Below are 17,461 nucleotides of genomic sequence, written 5' to 3'. Positions count from 1 at the left end.
TGTCACCATCCACCACTTCCCAACCTCTTCCCTGCTGCCAGATTAGAATCAGGTGCTCCACTCTCTCGTAATCAGAACCAGACTTCTCAGCCTTTGCCAAAGGCTAGATGAGCACAGAAAAGACCCAGATGAGAGACGAGCCAGTGAGGAACAGAGGGCCTTAGTGCTTGGCGTTGGGCATTGAGGCCAGGGCACTGGCTCCTCAGAATCCGCCTGACCCCCTTCCCCGACCCCGCCAGTTTTCATCATGGAAAATCCAAAGGGGAGGGGGAAAGAGGGAGAAACTTTCAGGAACCACTCACTGCTAAAGAACAGTGGGGAATCTGGGAATGGGAATAGATTGCGCTTCTAGAAAGACATCCCTTCCTTCCTCCTACCTTCCCCTCCAGGGCAGCAAGACTCAAACCAACCCCAGAGCCTCAGTTCCAAGAAGTGCCGATCTAGTACCAGATCCAGACACTGCAAAAATAGTGAATGAGATTAGAATGAATTTCCATGTCCACTGGGAAGCCAGAAACTTGAGTTAAAAGTGAAGACTTTTTAAACAGAATTCTCCTAGGGAACAGGACAGGCCAGGTTCAAAGCACGGGGGTGTTTGGGCTCACTGGAGGGGCTTAGGGTTAGGGATGAGGAGTTGAACTTGACCTGGAGGTCCTCAGCTCTGAGTCCTTTAGGGGAGCATAAGTGGCATCTGAGAGAGTTCTCCCGTGGGGCAGAGGACCAGGGAAGCCTCCCCAGTGACTTGGGACACAAGTGACACCCGGTGCCTTCGTCTGAAGCCCCGATGGGACGGTGGTGCTAGCTTCACTAGGCCAGGCCGCGGGTGGCCCCTAATTTGGGGGTCAAGCCCACTCTCAAATACACTCCTGAGAAGGGGCCAGATTGAAAGAGGCTGAGGCAGTCCTCTGCGCCCTTGCTTCTGGTGCCTTCTGTCCACCTTTTCTTCTGCTGGCTCGTAAGCTTCTTTTCCCGTCTCTCTTTGGGTCAGTCTCTGCGGGGCTCTGTTTCCTGTCCCTCTGTTCTCCGTGTCCACCTCTCTCCCCGAATTTGTCTCCGAGGGTCTCTGCCAGTCCCCGCATGCCTCCTTCCCAGCTCCTAGGCGCGTGGACTCGCCGGAGAAGGTGGGGAGAAGAGAGACGGAGGAGGAGGGGCGGGGAGCGGGCGGCACGTGGGGATTGGAGCCCGGGAAGGAGGGAAAGAGGGAGGGAGGAGAGCGCGCGGGAGGGAGCAGAGGGCGGCGCGGGGAGCGGCGGGGGCGAGCGCGGCGCGCCCGTCCCGCCTCCTCCGCCTCAGCGTCCGCTCGGCGCGGGCCCGGGGCGGGATGGGCTGGCCCGGGGGCTCCCCCTGTTGCTGCCCCGCCCCGCCGCGCCCCCGCCCCGCCGGGCGCCCCCCGCAGGTGAGTGGCCGCGAGGCGCCGGGCGGGAGGGCGGCGGCCTGTACGTCACGGCGCGGCGGGCAGTGCCGTTGGTGGTCGCCAGGGGGCGCGGGGCCGCTGCGCGGGGCGAATGGGCGTGGGGAGCGGAGCGGGCGCGCCAGGTCGGGGGTCTGGAGCCCGGGGCCCGAGGGCCGCGGCCGACAGAGGCCCGAAAGGTGACCAGGGGGCGGGGCCAGCCCACGGCCACTCCCCGGCCGGCCGTCTTGCCTTCGCGCGTCGGGACAGCACTCGCCGCCGCTCGGTCCCGCCACGCACGCGCACCGCCCCCGCAGGCCCGGGACTTGGGCGGGAACTGGCCGGGGAGAGTGTGTATCAGGGTTTTCCTTTTCCACCTCACATCTGGGGAAACCGAGGCAAATGCGGCCTCCATCGTCAGTTTTCCAGATCACCCTGGGCACTCTCCTTTCCTCCCTGTCTCCTTCCCTGGGCCTCACCCCTCCTCCGCGGCTGGGCTCCCAGCTGCTCATCCAACCACAGCTATTTCCAGGAAGGGGGAGCGCGGGTGGAGGGGTTTCTCCAAACAAACCCAGGGCTTTGGAGTGAGAGGGGCCCAGGCTGGGGGAGAGACTGACACAGGCTCGGGAAAGTTGCGGGCTGGAAGAGGGTCAGGGTCCCAGAGCTCAGGCCTGGCCTTCCCAAGCTTGCCCCAGGGAGCTGCTTTTCCTGTCAGCACTAGCAGCGGGCTCAGCGCTCTCCCACTTCTATCTCACTTGAGAGGCGCTGCACAGGGTGGGGAGGGACTCAAAGCCATCTTCCCTGGCCACCCAACACAGGAGCTAGTGAGCCACCCACGAGGTCAAGAACGAGGGTCCGAGGAGGTTGGGGACCTGTTGCCAAGCTAGGGGACTTTTCAGCCCCTGTGGAGGCAGCAGAAGTAGAGACAAGCCTGCTGGAGGAGTCCTGGTCGGGGTAACTGCAGTAGGAGGGGAGAAAGACCACCCACACCGGCACCACCGCCATACCTTCACCTGCTCCCAGCAGAGCTGGGGCCTGGACCAGGCCGGCCCGATTGCCCACACTGGCCAGGGGCCCGGAATGTCCTGGGAACCAGCCAGAGCTGGAGGTGGGAGTGGGTTGCAGAGCCAGTGCCCCTCTCCAGTTACTGGTTAGGCTTCCCTCTGGCCAAGGTACCCTGGGGACAGACTTCCTGACCTGGAAGGGGAATTAGAGCTTCAAGGGAGACATCTCAGGCTAGGCCCAGCCCAAGGAAGTGTCCTGAGTGGGCTCATCACAGAGGAGGCAGGGTTAGACCAACCTTGATGGGCACGGGGGAGGGAGAGGGGAGGCTGAGGGCCTGGTGGGAGAAGCCAGAGCTAGGGGAGTTGCCAGAGCCCTGGGACATTCAGTAACTACCGTGCAAATGTTGGGGGGGTGGACAGGACACACACATTTGCGCATTCTTTCAAGCAGCTGGACTGTTCCACTGGACTGCTCTGGGGGGCTGTGATCCAAGACTTAGGGCTGAGAACCCCCAGGCTGTTAACCCCTAACATTTTTTGGAAGATTACTGTCCCCCCCCCCTTCCAATGCCCCAGTCCACCTCCTTCCCTTAACTCCTGGGACAGGAAGCTGGCTGTGTTCCCAGGAGGGAGGCAGGAGGCCCGCGGAGGGGGGTGGAGTATGTGTTGGGAGGGGGGCCTCCTGTCCAGTCCTCCAGCCCTGGGACAGCTGCTGAGGAAGAAGAGCAGAGCTGGGGGAGCCATGAAGGTAGTACTAACGCTTGGGGTGGGGGGAGGGCTGGACAGGGAGGAGGAGGGCCCAAGTGGCAAGGCTCCAAAGAGGAGCTAGGGACCCAGGGAGGAGGTGAGTGAAGGACTGTGTCCGGAGCAGGGCAGCTGGGGAGCTTTCAGAAGGGCCTCAAATGCCTTGGGCTAGGGCAGAATAACTGACTCCTGTGGGCAGAGCAGTCTCAGCTGGAATTTGGCTTTCGATGTAGATGGTGGGGGCAAGGGGCCAGTGCATGTTTTCCTCTTCCTGTTGCTTCCAACTAGTGAAACTGAGGCAGAACGCTGACCCTCAGGATGCAGTCCAGGTCCTGAACTGGCTGGGACAACGATTCCCAGCTCCCCCTCCCTCCCACTAGAAGGTCCCTAGAGAGCCTGAGAGTTCAGGCAGGGAGGCTGGCCTGGCAGGGACGCAGCGTTCCCCTCTGGCCCTTGAGCCAGGGCCCTGAGACCTAAATTCCCACCCCGCCCCTGCCCCGCCCCACTGGGGGCTGGACCTCAGGATCCCACAGATCCCCGGATAGGGTAGATCCCAGGCCAGGGGGCAGCTCTAGAGCAGGATGGGTTGGGGGCAAAAGATCCTGGGCTGACACTCCCAGCAGGGTAGATCCTGGGAATCTGATCTCCTGGCCTCCCCCACATCCTCCCCACCCCCCACTTCCTGGAGCAGCGACCTGCCCCCTTCCCGCCTGCACTCCCTTCCACTTCCAGGGCTGGGCTTCTCCTCACACCAGCCAGACAGCCTACTCTCCACCCAAGGGAAGCGGCTGCCTCCGCCAGGCCGCTTCCAGGAAGCCCCGGGCCAGGCCCCAGCATTGTTCGGGCCCCAAGGCCAGCACCCCAGGCAGCCAGAGAACCATGAAGTCCAGCGGCCCTGTGGAGAGGCTGCTCAGAGCCCTGGGGAGGAGGGACAGCAGCCGGGCCACCAGCAGGGTAGGAGTGCCCTTGACTGGGCAGAGGGGTCTGGGTGGAGGAGTGGGCAGTGGGGGAGGGGGCCAGAACTCCGGCCAGAGCTTCGTCCCAGTTTCAGCCTTCTTCCCTAGTCCTGTGTCCCCTCGTTACTCTGTCTCTTTGGAGCGGCCAGGGCTGTGATATGAGCAACAGAAGCCTGGGTGATAGCAAATCCTCATCAGCTCCCCTGTCACCTTCCCTGCCCTAGCCCAGGCCAGCCCTGCACGGGCAGGTATACATTATGGTAGGACCTTTCCGGGTACTATTTTGGAGCCCAGGAAGATAGGGGAAATGGGGCAGGGGTGGCAAAGGAAGGAAGGGAGGCGGCCAGGTCTTAGAAGTGCCTTAGACAAGGGGGCTTGACTTGCTTTCCACTGACATCATCTGCCTGTGCCATTAATACCAAAATGCACCCAAGTTTCCTAGTGGGTCTGGCAGAGTTGGTCCAGCCCAGAAGAGTTCAAGTTGAGTTTAATCCAGTAGCTTCAAGGACAGCCAAGGCACCAGAGGTGCTGCCTGCATCCCCAGGCTGGGGGGCCTAGAGGCCCCATCACTGCCTTTCCCCACATTTTTTTCAGCCTTACCCCTCAAAAAGGCATCTCAGGGCAACATAAGACAGTACTATGTATGGGGGAGGGAGGCCGGAACTTGAATGCCAGAGCAGAAGAAAAACAGGAGAGGAGACAAGGAGGTAAACGGTCCCCAGAGGATGGACGGATGGGAACGGTAGTCCTGGGCCGTGGGGGACATCCCAGCCACCTTGCTCACTGCACTCTGGGAGGGGAGAGGCCAGAGAGCAGCGGGTACACCCTCTCCCCTTTCAGTGCTGGAATCCCTCTTGAACCTTCTCAAGTGACTGGGTGCTTACTACATCCTGGAGCAGTAAGGCAGCTAAATATTTCCATGTCGTGCCTCCATCTGCCTCTCCCTCCAGCATGACCGCCCCCTCCTTACACAATTGCTGCCTGCTGCCTTGGTGCACAATGAGTAAACATGTTGTTCTGACGGGGGCGGGGCGGGGGGGGGGGGGGGCGTGTCAGCTGCTGGGAGGACGGGGACAGTGGGCGCCAGGGAAGCAGGCCTGGCTGAGGACACTCCTGCTGGGTCATCTGGGTGTTTGTGACTGACACCCTGCATTCATGTCTGACCCCCTCCCTGCTTACTTCCTACAGGCGCCTCCTGCTAGGGAGGGCAAGATGGGAGGAGAAACAGGTTGCTTTCATAGAGGAGTCGGGAACACCACCCCCTACACCAGAACGGAAGCTCTAGGGTTTGGGTAACAGTGACCACAAGGGTATCACACACCAGGGCCACGTGAGGGGCCTAAGTGATCCCTTGGGGAGGAGCTGACCCAGCTAGGGTGACGCAAGGGGCCGGGTTCTATGCACTGTCGAGGACAAGCACTATAACTGGTTGGAAACAGCTGTGGCCAAGTGCGTTTGACAAGTTTGGGGGCTATAGAAAAAGACAGAAAAAGTGCTGTACTCAGGCCCGGCCCCGTCCTGGAGATGGACCCGTGGGAACTGACACCCCTGTCTGTCTGTCCCTCCACCCGTCAGCCTAGGAAAGCTGAGCCACATAGCTTCCGGGAAAAGGTCTTCCGGAAGAAACCACCAGTGTGTGCCGTGTGTAAGGCGGCCATCGATGGGACAGGCGTCTCATGCAGAGGTGAGGCGTCCCGCCCTAGGCTGTGGCTCTGAGAGCATCGCCCAGCGCCCCTGGGCTGCACAGCCCCAGCAGGCAGACCCCAGAACAGAGCATGGGCTGGGCACCGTGAGGGTGAAGAGGAACTGCCTCCCCTCCAAACAGCCCTTGCGCCCCCAGCACCCAGGAAGCCTAGTACTCTAAATTACCCTCTCACCTGACCTGGAACTGGGGCTTCCCTCCGTGCCTTCCTCCTCACCTGCACCCACCCTAGAACATTGCCCCTGGGTCCCCCACTCCCTGGCCTGGGCAGTAGCACACCCCTGCCATGTGCTTCCCTTGAACTCTGCCCCTGCTCCAGGACTCCAGCCAGCTCAGTACAGCTGGAGTCCGGGAAGTTTCAGGACCTGGGGAGACAAGAGAGCCACCCCTTCCACTGCCCCAGTAGGCCCGTGCTAACACTCTCCTCCCCTCCATCCCCTCTAGTCTGCAAGGTGGCAACACACAGAAAATGTGAAGCAAAGGTGGGTAATCTGATGTGGGGAGGGGGGCTTGGGGTCCCTTCCTCCTCTGAAATGGGCTTCTCCTCCCCTCTACCCCTCTCATCATTGGGGAACCCCTGCTGGGTAACAGAGGGTACTGTACTGGGCCCTTTAAGAACCGCCCTATTCCACCCCCTGGAGGACTGGCCCAGGCGGGTGGACAGCAAGACAGCACGTTTGTCTTGGTGCTGTGCCCAGGCTGCAGCTGGCGCGAGGACGGGCGGGGGGGCGGGGGGTGTAGGGAAGAGGAGGAGAACGAGGAGGAGGAAGGGTGGGATGGGTGGGGGTCAAAGCAGAGACTGGTGGCCGGATGGGCTGTGCCTTCCCTCTGGGGAAGGGTCCTCAGGATGCGTGAGTGGGTCTTGTCCTGGGCCCTGGAAAGGCTGGGCAGAAGATGCAAGATGTAGGCAGCACCCACTATCCATTGGCAGCCCCGTCTCTGAGGTGCCCTAGTTCTCCTTCTGCAGTGTGAGGGGTCCTAGGCCCTTGGAGCTTGCTTTGGGGAGCTGTGTGCCCAGGGGCGGGGTCTCCCAGTGAAAGAGGCCAGTGTCTGTCCCTGGCTGTGGCCTGCCTGCATGGCTCTATATATAACTCCTACCCTGCAGCTGGATGAATGGGGGTCTGTGTGGGCAGGGGGCTGGGAGCCAAGAGTAACATGTTGGGGGCCCAGGGGTGGGAGGCCGAGAGGCCAGAGGGGAGGCTCCCTTAAATAGAGAACCTCAGTTGCAGCCTGTGCCCATCTGCTGACAGCCCCTCCACTTTCTTGCTGAAGCTGAGGGGTGGCCCCATCCTTAAGCCCAGGAGAGCCCATTTCACCAGCAGCTCAGCTCCTCACTCCAGTCTCCTTCCAGGTGACTTCGTCCTGTCAGGCTTTGCCTCCCGTGGAGCTGGTGAGTGTGCTCTGGGATAGGGTGGGGGATCCAGAGAACCAGGCTGCAGTGTCCAGAGGTCTGGTGGCCACAGATGGGCCTCAAGAAGTTCTCTTGAATGGACTGCTGTGCATAGTGGCCATCCTGAGACAGTGGAAAACTTTTTGAGCCCTCTGCTCTTGTGTCTTGGGCCTGCTCTGGCTTAGGACTCCTCCCTCTCTCCCTGCCCCACCTAATACATCCCTCACAGGGACACACACAAGCCCTCCCCACTGCCCCCAGGCCCAGACTGGTCCTTGCCCCTTGCCTAACCACTCCCTTTTCCTCCCCCCTCTCCCTCTAGCGGAGAAACACCGCCCCTGTGAGGCGCATAGAGCACCTGGTAAGGTGAAGCTGCAGGGGGGCTTGGGGGGGCGGAAGCAGATAGCTGTGGGACTAAGGACCTAGGTCTCTCCTGAAGCAAAATTCATGGAACTCTGGAGTGGGGAAGCCTAGAGTGAGGGGCACAAAAGATGTGTGCAAAATCTCATCTCATCCACCAGGGATCCACCAAGTCTCTGAACCACTCAAAGCAGCGCAGCACTCTGCCCAGGTAAGTAGGGTGCCAGTTGTGGTCCCATATGAGCCCTTTCCTCATACCCCACACCTCAGCCCAGGGCAGTTCCCCCCAACAAAGCTCTCTAGGACAGCCCACCCCCAAAAGGTCAGGACCCAGGAGGCCTCACCTGTAGTCGGCCAGACACCTTTCCATCACACCAGCCTCCCGGTGCCCGCCCCACACCCTCTCCCCGCCCCGCTCTTAACACAGCTTGGCCCCCTCCTCCCCAGGAGCTTCAGCCTGGACCCGCTCATGGAGCGCCGCTGGGACTTGGACCTCACCTACGTGACGGAGCGGATCCTGGCCGCCTCTTTCCCCGCGCGGCCCGACGAGCAGCGACACCGGGGCCACCTGCGCGAGCTGGCTCACGTGCTGCAATCCAAGCACCGTGACAAGTACCTGGTGAGAGGCGGGACCTGCTTCAGTCAGCCAATGAGAGGGCTGGGAGGGCCAGCAGGGCCCGGCGGCTCCCTGACGTCAAACCTGTGGAGGCGGGGCCCCGAGTGGGCAGGGCCCCGGACGCTCCACGGAGCAGACCTAGAAGGCAGACGACTGATGAGGCTGTCAAAGTTAGGCTGGGCCTTAGTCACTTCCTCCTTTTGGAGAAAGACCCTTACTTAGGGTCACAGCAGGTGACACCTCCAAGAATCACCACGCCTCGCTGCCTGGGGTCACTTCGCCTAACGCCCTAACCCACTTTTCTTGCAGCTCTTCAACCTTTCAGAGAAAAGACATGACCTGACCCGCCTAAACCCGAAGGTAGGAGGGAATTAAAACCATCACCCCCAGCCTTCTCAGTATTAATAGTAGCACTTGCCCATATGATTTGTCACTTGGGACAGCCCAAAGCATGGTGTAGCAGGTATCCACCCATCATCTCGGTGAGGAAAGAGTTGAGGCTGTCATCGATACAAGAACAGGCCCCTGAACTTGTCTCCAGGCACCTAAACCCTATCCCTCTTCCACCCCACTCACCTCTTCTTTGGTGGCCACCAGCCCCAATTCCACCCCTGTACCCCTCAGGTCCAGGACTTTGGCTGGCCTGAGCTGCACGCACCCCCCCTAGACAAGCTGTGCTCCATTTGCAAAGCCATGGAGACCTGGCTCAGCGCTGACCCGCAGCACGTGGTCGTATTGTACTGCAAGGTGAGCTGGAACTTCAGGTTCACAGGACTGGGGGCCCTCAGCAAAGGGCCCCAGCAAGCCCTCTATCCCTCTTTGTCCTCAGGGGAGCAAGGGCAAGCTCGGTGTCATCGTCTCTGCCTACATGCACTACAGCAAGATCTCTGCAGGGTAAGGTGCCCCAGCCCCAAGTTCCCACTTCCCCAGGGACCCTCCCTCCAGCTGGCCCTTGATGAGCCCCCCTCCTCTAAAGCCCACCTCAGGGTCCAGAGCCATTTACTATAAACTTGAGCTTTCCACCTCCTTTTTCTCACTTGTACTTCACCACTTTCCTAGGGCTGCTATAACAAAGTGCCACAGACTAAGTAGCTTAAGACAACAGAACTTTGTTGTCTCAGTTCTGGAAGCTAAAAGTCTAAAATCAAGGTGTCAGCGGGGCCACACTCCCGCTGAGACTCTGGGAGTGGCCTCTTCCCAGCTGCCGGTGGTGGCCAGCAGTCCTTGGTGTCCCTTGGCTTATAGGTGGATCGCTCCAGTCTCTGCCTTCATCGTCACATGGCCTTCTTCCTGTGTGTCTGTGTGTCTGTCTCTTCTTCTCTTCTTCTAAGGACACCAATCACATTGGATTAAGGGCTCACCCTACTCCAGTATAACATCTTAATTAATTACATCTGCAACGACCCTATGTCCAAATAAGGTCACATTCTGAGGTACATATCTTCTGGGGGGACACAATTCAACCCGTTTTTGTTGTTTAGTCGCTAAGTCATGTCCAACTCTTCTGCTACCCCACGGACTGTAGCCCGCCAGGCTCCTCTGCCATGGGATTTCCCAGGCAAGAATACTGGAGTGGGTGACCCTTTCCTTCTCCATGGGATCTTCCCGACCCAGGGATCAAACGCATGTCTCCTGCATTGGCAGCTGGGTTCTTTACCACTGAGCCACCGGGGAAGCCCCAGTTCAACCCATAGCATGGTCTTATTGTCCCATTTTACCGAAGAAGAAACTAAAACTCAGGAAACGGTTGCCTGCAGCCCAACAACTAGTAAAGTGACTGCTTGTGGGGTTTCTAGTTCTCTTCACCACCACTCTGAACTTCCTCTAGACTTGCGGGGAATCACACCACTCTTCCCTCCCCTGGAGCTTAGGAAAGGGAGACCAGGATGTAACCACCCCCTTAGCCCCCACACTGGCCCCTGTCTCCCCAGGGCAGACCAGGCGCTGGCGACCCTTACCATGCGGAAGTTTTGTGAAGACAAGGTTGCCGCAGAATTGCAGCCCTCCCAGCGCCGGTGAGCAGCCTGGGTGGGGATGGGCCAGGCGAGCAGGTCCCTCCGTGGCTGCCCAGGCCAAGCTTATCTCATTCATACAGCGCACCTTCCGGGAGCACCTCCTGTGTGCTCGGGGCTTGTGTCAGGTGCTGAGAATGCAGAACAAATCCAAGGTCTCTGCTCTCACGGGGCTTATTTACATGCTGGTGGGGTAGAAGGCAACAGACCTATGAATAAATAGACAAGATCGTTTGGGATGTTAGCCAGAGCTATACAGAAAATAAAGCTGAGTCTTGCGATAAAGAGGGACTCACAGGATAGTCAGGGCCCATTGCTGTATCATATGAGGCTGAGACCTGGAAGGGGCTTCCATCCCTCTTAAATCCTGCCGCCAGGTACATCACCTACTTCAGCGGTCTGCTGTCCGGGGCCATCCGCATGAACAGCAGCCCTCTCTTCCTGCACTATGTGCTGGTGCCCGTGCTGCCAGCCTTTGAACCTGGTGCAGGTGAGTCTGCCTGGAATGTGCTCTGTCGGGGGGCACTGTCCCCCACCCCCTCCACTCACTGCCCTTCATGGACCTTCTCTTTTTTGCCCTCTAGGTTTCCAGCCCTTCCTCAAGATCTACCAATCCATGCAGCTTGTCTACACATCAGGAGTCTAGTGAGTGCTCTGTTGCCAGACTCCTTCTCCCTGAATCCCTGTTTTTCCAGCCTTTCCTGGACAGCTGGGCCTCCAGCTCTAGCCACTGCACCCCAAAACTAATAGCATCGTAGAATCCGTTTTACAGATGGGGAAGCTGATGCTTAAAGGGCTCACGCTCAGGAAGGGCTCAGTCTCTGATCGCCCAACTCCCTCCTGACTCTTGACAGCCTCCGGTGCATCCAAGTGCCCCTGATTCAGCTCTGCCCTCTCTTCCCCAGTCATGTTGCAGGCCCTGGTCCCCAGCAGCTTTGTATCAGCCTGGAGCCAGCCCTCCTCCTCAAAGGCGATGTCATGGTGAGGGGGCCTTAGCCACAGAGAGAGTCCTGGGGGTGGGGTCGGGGTGGTGGTGAACGCTGCCAGCTGCACCGTCTCTGGAGAGCCATCAATTCAAGGCAGGTTGGAGGGCAAGGAGGTTGTCTTCCTGATGGGGAGGTCACCTTGGAGTTGAGGCAGAGCAGAGCCGCACCCAGATAGTCCCCAGGGTAGAAGCACAGAGGAGACGTGTGTGGACACAGAGCCTGAATGCTGGTCTCCCTCCCCTCCCCCAGGTAACATGCTATCACAAGGGTAGCCGGGGGACTGACCGGACCCTCGTATTCCGAGTCCAGTTCCACACATGCACTATCCATGGACCACGGCTCATCTTCTCCAAGGACCAGTTGGATGAGGCCTGGGCCGGTGAGTTGGAGACAAGTGGCCTGGGGGCTGGAGCCCGGGTGAAGGCAGGCAGGTGGGTAAGGGCAGGGAGGGGGTCACCTGCTCCTCACTGTCCACTCCCCACAGACGAGAGGTTCCCCTTCCAAGCCTCGGTGGAGTTCGTCTTCTCCTCCAGCCCAGAGAAGATCAAAGGTAAGAGCCAAGCCTGGCAGGGGGCAGGGGGCAGGGGTTGTCTCCCTGCTCCTCACCCCCGGGGCGCCCTTCTATAGGTAGCACCCCACGGAATGAGCCCTCCGTCTCTGTCGACTACAACACTGCAGAGCCCGCAGTGCGCTGGGACTCCTACGAGAACTTCAACCTGCACCATGAGGACAGTGCGGATGGTGTGTGGGGTGCCCCCAGAGGGGGAGGGAGGTGGAGCTTCCTGTGGGGGGACATGCTTCCCTCCCTAGACAGACACCCTCCCAAGAGACACCCCCGAGCTGGAGTCTCCGGCACCATCCCCTGTTAACACACGCGCTTTGTCTGTTTCTCTCTCTCTCTCTCTCCCCCCGCCACTGTGGCCTGCTTGCTATACCGCCCGGATCCTCTCCCCACTCAGACTCTGTCACCCACACCCGGGGGCCCCTGGATGGCAGTCCTTATGCCCAGGTGCAGCGAGCCCCCCGCCAGACCCCACCGGCCCCATCTCCGGAGCCACCCCCACCCCCGCTGCTTTCTGTCAGCAGCGACTCTGGCCATTCCTCCACGCTGACCACGGAGCCGGCCGCCGAGTCCCCTGGCCGGCCACCTCCGACGGCTGCCGAGCGGCAGGAGCTCGAGCGCCTGCTGGGAGGCTGTGGAGTGGCCAGTGGGGGCCGGGGAGCTGGGCGCGAGACGGCCATCCTTGATGATGAAGACCAGCCCGCTGCGGGCGGAGGCCCCCACCTCGGAATATATTCAGGACACAGGCCTGGCCTCAGCCGCCACTGCTCCTGCCGCCAGGGCTACCGGGAACCCTGCGGGGTCCCCAATGGAGGCTACTACCGGCCAGAGGGGACCCTGGAGAGGCGGCGGCTGGCTTTCGGAGCCTATGAGGGGGCCCCCCAGGGCTATGCTGAGCCCTCCGTGGAGAAGAGGCGCCTCTGCCGCTCGCTGTCCGAGGGGCCGTACCCCTACCCGCCTGAGCTGGGGAAACCCACCAATGGAGACTTTGGCTACCGCCCCCCAGGCTACCGGGAGGTGGTGATCCTGGAAGACCCAGGGCTGCCTGCACTGTGCTCGTGCCCTGCCTGTGAGGAGAAGCTAGCACTGCCCACGGCAGCCCTCTATGGGCTGCGGCTGGAGAGGGAGGCTGGGGAGGGCTGGGCGAGTGAGGCTGGTAAGCCCCTCCTGCACCCGGTGCGACCCGGGCACCCGCTGCCCCTGCTGGTGCCTGCCTGCGGGCACCACCATACCCCGCTGCCTGACTACAGCTGCTTGAAGCCACCGAAGGCAGGCGAGGAAGGGCATGAGGGCTGCTCCTATGCCTTGTGCCCCGAGGGCAGGTATGGGCACCCAGGGTACCCTGCCCTGGTGACGTACGGCTATGGAGGCGCAGTTCCCAGCTGCTGCCCAGCATACGGCCGGGTGCCGCACAGCTGTGGGTCTCCAGGTGAGGGTAGAGGGTATCCCAGCCCTCGTGCCCACTCCCCCCGGGCTGGCTCCATCTCCCCTGGCAGCCCGCCCTACCCCCAGTCCAGGAAGCTGAGCTATGAGATCCCTGCAGAGGAAGGAGGGGACCGGTATCCGCTGCCTGGGCACCTGGCCCCAGCAGGACCCTTGGCATCTCCAGGTGAGGCCCTGGGAAGGGGGATGCCCAGGGCAGAAGAGGGTTCTGGGGAATGGTGGGGAAAGCACAGACTGAGGAAGAGCTACAACCCCTTCTCTCCCTGCAGAGTCGCCGGAGCCTGTGTCCTGGAGGGAGAGTCCCAGCGGGCACAGCACCCTGCCCCGGTCCCCGCGAGATGCCCAGTGCAGCACCGCTTCCGAGCTGTCTGGTCCTTCCACACCGCTGCACACCAGCAGCCCCGTCCAGGGCAAGGAGAGGTGCTTCGTGGGGCTGGGCAGCTCAGGGGCCTCCTTATCTGGGTAGACACTGAAGCCTGTGTTGGCAGGCACCTCACACAGGGCTCTGCAACCCAACTAAACTGCCCGCCCTCCCTCCCTGCAGCACCCGACGGCAGGACACCCGGTCCCCCACCTTGGCGCCCACTCAGAGACTGAGTCCCGCGGAGGCCTTGCCGCCTGTTTCCCAGGGAGGCGCTGATAAGGCTCCAGAGCTGCCTGCGGGAAGTGGGCCTGAGCCTCCAGCCCCTGGCGCCTTCTCCTCAGCCTCCCCACCCAGCTCTCCCAACGACTGGCCTCAGGAGAGGAGCCTGGGGGGCCGCTTGGACAGCACCAGTCCAAGGGGGCCTGTACCCAACACCCTGCCCGGCCTCCGTCATGCCCCTTGGCAGGGCCTGCGAGATCCCCCAGACAGCCCGGATGGGTCCCCCCTCACCCCTGTGCCTACTCAGATGCCCTGGCTTGTGGCCAGCCCAGAACCCCCTCAGAGCTCGCCCACACCTGCCTTTCCTCTGGCTGCATCTTACGACATCAACGGCCCCCCCCAACCCCCCCTTCCTGAGAAACGCCATCTGCTGGGGCCTGGGCAGCAGCCGGGACCCTGGGGCCCGGAGCAGGCATCACCACCAGCCAGAGGCGCTAGTCACCATGTCACTTTTGCACCTCTGCTCCCGGATAATGCCCCCCAACCCCCAGGTATAAAGGCCTTCAGGAGGCTGGGGCCACCTTAGGAGAACCCTGGTTTCCAGGGAGGGGCATGGCATGGGGACTGGGGAGCCCTGGGGTAAAGCTTAGTCCCTCCCTGTTCTAGAGCCCCCGATGCAAGAGAGCCAGAGCAATGTCAAGTTTGTCCAGGACACATCCAAGTTCTGGTACAAGCCACACCTGTCCCGTGACCAAGGTGAGAAGCCAGCCTGCCCCTACTCCCTCCGGGCCTCTGGCTCAGCTTCTGGTTTGTGCCACTTCATCAGTGGGCCTCCTCTGGGCCGAGCCTCTTTCTAGCAGATGATTCTGGGTTTTAGGCCCGAGGAGGTCTCACCTGCTCAGTGCCCAGTGCACTGACTCCCCAGTGGCATCCTGGGTGCTGACACCACAGCTGTCAGGGCCAGAGGTCTGGGGGGCTCGGGCAGCAGAGCGGAGGGGCTGCCTGGGGCTTGGTCTGCCCCTGTGAAAGCTTCTCCTGCCTCCCCCAGCCATCACCCTGCTGAAGGACAAAGACCCTGGGGCCTTCCTGATCAGGGACAGTCATTCATTCCAAGGAGCCTATGGGCTGGCTCTCAAGGTGGCCACGCCCCCTCCCAGCGCCCAGTCCTGGAAAGGTACAGAGTGGCCCAGCCTGAGGGGGAGGGGATGGGGTGAGGGAGGCACAGAGGCAAGACCAGGCAGGGTGGCCCGTGTCACTTCATAGTAGGGAGGAGGAGGAGATGAGCTCTCCTGCTTGGTAGAGAATTCCAGCAGAGAAGTAGAACCTGGAATCTTCTCCCCTCCTCTCCACTCCTGTCAGGGGACCCCTCGGAACAGCTGGTCCGCCATTTTCTCATTGAGACTGGGCCCAAAGGGGTGAAGATCAAGGGCTGTCCCAGCGAGCCCTACTTTGGTGAGAAGCAGGGGTGGGGAAGGCTGCACTTGGCATTGCAGGGAGGCCAAGAGGTGTCAGGAGGGAGGTGGAGGACTGGAGGTGTCTCTGGGCACCTCAGGAGCCCGCTCGCCTTTCCCCTGCAGGCAGCCTGTCAGCCCTGGTCTCCCAGCACTCCATCTCCCCACTGTCCCTGCCCTGCTGCCTGCGCATTCCCAGCAAAGGTGGGTGTCTGGGCATCTGTCCTCCCCCTTCTCCCCTCCCACTGTGGCCAAAGGCACAATCTCCGGTCCTGGCTCCCTGCCTGCCTGCCTTCCCTTGGGACGGCAGAGGGTACCCTCAGCTCCTGGGACTGCCACTCCCTGCTGACCCCCATTTCCCTCAGATCCTCTGGAGGAGGTCCCAGAGGCCCCAGTGCCCAGCAACATGAGTACAGCGGCAGACCTCCTGCGTCAAGGCGCCGGTACGGGCCTCTCCCTCCTTCCCTTCCCCGCGCACCAGATAGGACACCCCTGACACATGGGGAACAGAAAGGCCTTGTGTGTGGGCCAGCCCTGGCAGATGCACCTCACCCAGGAAGGCAGGGGAGGCCTGTCCCCATAGACATGATGGGATGGGGAGACCTGTCTAGGCTGCAGGGGTGCGGTCTTGTTAGAATGCAGATTCTCCAGCCTCTTTCCAGCATCTCTGACTAAAGACCTCGCGCAGTCACCTGCCTTTTTAACAGGCTACCTGTGTGACGGATGCATTTTGAGCAGCACTAGCTGGGGAAAATGCGAGAGCTGGGCGGGTGGAACACGGAGGGGAGATGGAACTGGGGTTGGCAGAGCCACTGCTCCCTGCTCCCTTCAACCCACTCCTCACCGTGCAGCCTGCAGCGTGCTCTACCTGACCTCAGTGGAGACGGAGTCGCTGACAGGCCCCCAAGCAGTGGCACGGGCCAGCTCCGCAGCTCTGAGCTGCAGCCCTCGCCCTGCGCCAGCCGTCGTCCACTTCAAGGTCTCAGCCCAGGGCATCACACTCACAGACAATCAAAGGAAGTGAGTATGTGTGCCGGGTAAGCCCCTGGGGGACCCCAGGCACAGACCCCGGGAGCCCCGATTTCTGGGTGACTTTCCCCACCCTCATCCTTCCAGGCTCTTCTTTCGCCGCCATTATCCAGTGAACAGCATCACCTTCTCCAGCACTGATCCTCAGGACCGGAGGTGACCCTCCCTCCCAGCCCTTTCATCCCACAGTCCCCACAGCCCAGCTTCTCCACTGGTAGCTCTTCCCTGGGTGCATCCCTTCACAGTTCTTCTCCTTCCGCAGATGGACCAACTCCGACGGGACCACCTCCAAGTAAGCCTCTGCCAGGGTGCCATCTCCCCTCCCAGCGCGGCATCAGCATGGTGTCCAGGCGCCTGCTTGCTCCCCATCCCTGGCATGGCCATCCCTGAGGAAGGGGTGCTCATCGCTCCCCACCCTGCCTTTGTGCCCCCAGGATCTTTGGTTTCGTGGCCAAGAAGCCGGGAAGCCCTTGGGAGAATGTGTGCCACCTCTTCGCAGAGCTTGACCCAGATCAGCCTGCAGGCGCCATTGTCACCTTCATCACCAAAGTTCTACTGGGCCAGAGGAAATGAAGGAAGGCCACAAGCTCCAAGCCCACGTCGACACTGTGCCCCTCTCAGCACCACACAGCCCTCACTTCCCCTGGCCTGGACCCAGGAGACCCAGGAGCCGGCCTCTCCCCTAGGAATGGGGAGCGGACACAACGGCCTGGGACGCTGCTCTCCTTCCCCGCCCCCAGCCTGCTAAGCGAAGTGGATGGGCCCATGAGATGACCTTGCATGTGAGCAGAGGGCAGAGACGGTGTGTGAGGGTGAGGTGGTGGAGCCTGGAGGGGGTTATCTGGACAGCCCCACCTGCAGGAGAGCATCTGCGCTGGAGGGGGAGACAGGCCTTGCCTGCTCTACCAGCTGCAGGTCCCAGCACGGCAGGGAGAGGGGAGAGGTGTGGGGAGCAAGGCACTCCCTCCTTTACCTCCCCTCTGAGCAGAGAGATCAGAGTAGGATCACATGAAAAGGGGGGGAAAGAAAAAAAAAATAAGAGTCTATTTTTGTCTAATAATAAAGAGTTTCTATAATGTTTAGTTAGAGTTAGACTCATGCCTGTTTCCAGGAAGGACAAAGCCTCGGGTCTCCCGGGACCACACCTGTGTTTCTTAGGGCACCCCAGGCCCAAGCCATGCCTGTGGTACACACATGATCCCTCTCCCTGGCCCCACAGCCCTTCGCCACTCC

General features: G+C 61.1%; 1 protein-coding gene across 7 annotated transcripts; it reads left to right on the top strand.

Moving 5' to 3' along the window:
* The first annotated feature begins 1,229 nt into the window (after positions 1–1,229).
* Positions 1,230–17,310, top strand: TNS2 (tensin 2). Of its 7 annotated transcripts, XM_042246691.1 has the most exons (30): positions 3,896–4,092; positions 4,689–4,801; positions 5,670–5,778; positions 6,241–6,278; positions 7,148–7,186; positions 7,509–7,547; positions 7,708–7,757; positions 7,994–8,165; positions 8,472–8,522; positions 8,787–8,909; positions 8,992–9,056; positions 10,094–10,177; positions 10,552–10,664; positions 10,759–10,819; positions 11,029–11,155; positions 11,410–11,539; positions 11,645–11,710; positions 11,788–11,901; positions 12,120–13,331; positions 13,435–13,585; positions 13,710–14,299; positions 14,415–14,504; positions 14,797–14,922; positions 15,108–15,200; positions 15,326–15,403; positions 15,565–15,642; positions 16,051–16,219; positions 16,316–16,384; positions 16,491–16,520; positions 16,663–17,310. In XM_042246691.1, the coding sequence occupies exons 2-30, from the start codon at positions 4,763–4,765 to the stop codon at positions 16,799–16,801; spliced, it is 4,245 nt and encodes a 1,414-aa protein (XP_042102625.1). In that variant the 5' UTR covers positions 3,896–4,092; positions 4,689–4,762; the 3' UTR covers positions 16,802–17,310. The 7 variants fall into 7 exon arrangements, with proteins under 7 accessions (XP_060268532.1, XP_042102624.1, XP_027823070.3 ...); XM_060412549.1 differs by lacking the exons at positions 3,896–4,092; positions 4,689–4,801 and adding an exon at positions 1,230–1,396 and having other exon boundaries at positions 11,080–11,155; XM_042246690.1 differs by lacking the exons at positions 3,896–4,092; positions 4,689–4,801 and adding an exon at positions 1,230–1,396.
* The last annotated feature ends 151 nt before the right edge of the window (positions 17,311–17,461 follow it).

This window comes from Ovis aries, chromosome 3 (assembly GCF_016772045.2).
Source record: "Ovis aries strain OAR_USU_Benz2616 breed Rambouillet chromosome 3, ARS-UI_Ramb_v3.0, whole genome shotgun sequence".
NCBI lineage: Eukaryota > Metazoa > Chordata > Mammalia > Artiodactyla > Bovidae > Ovis > Ovis aries.
Note: the sequence above shows the minus strand (reverse complement) of the source record. Positions and strands in the feature narration are given on the sequence as shown.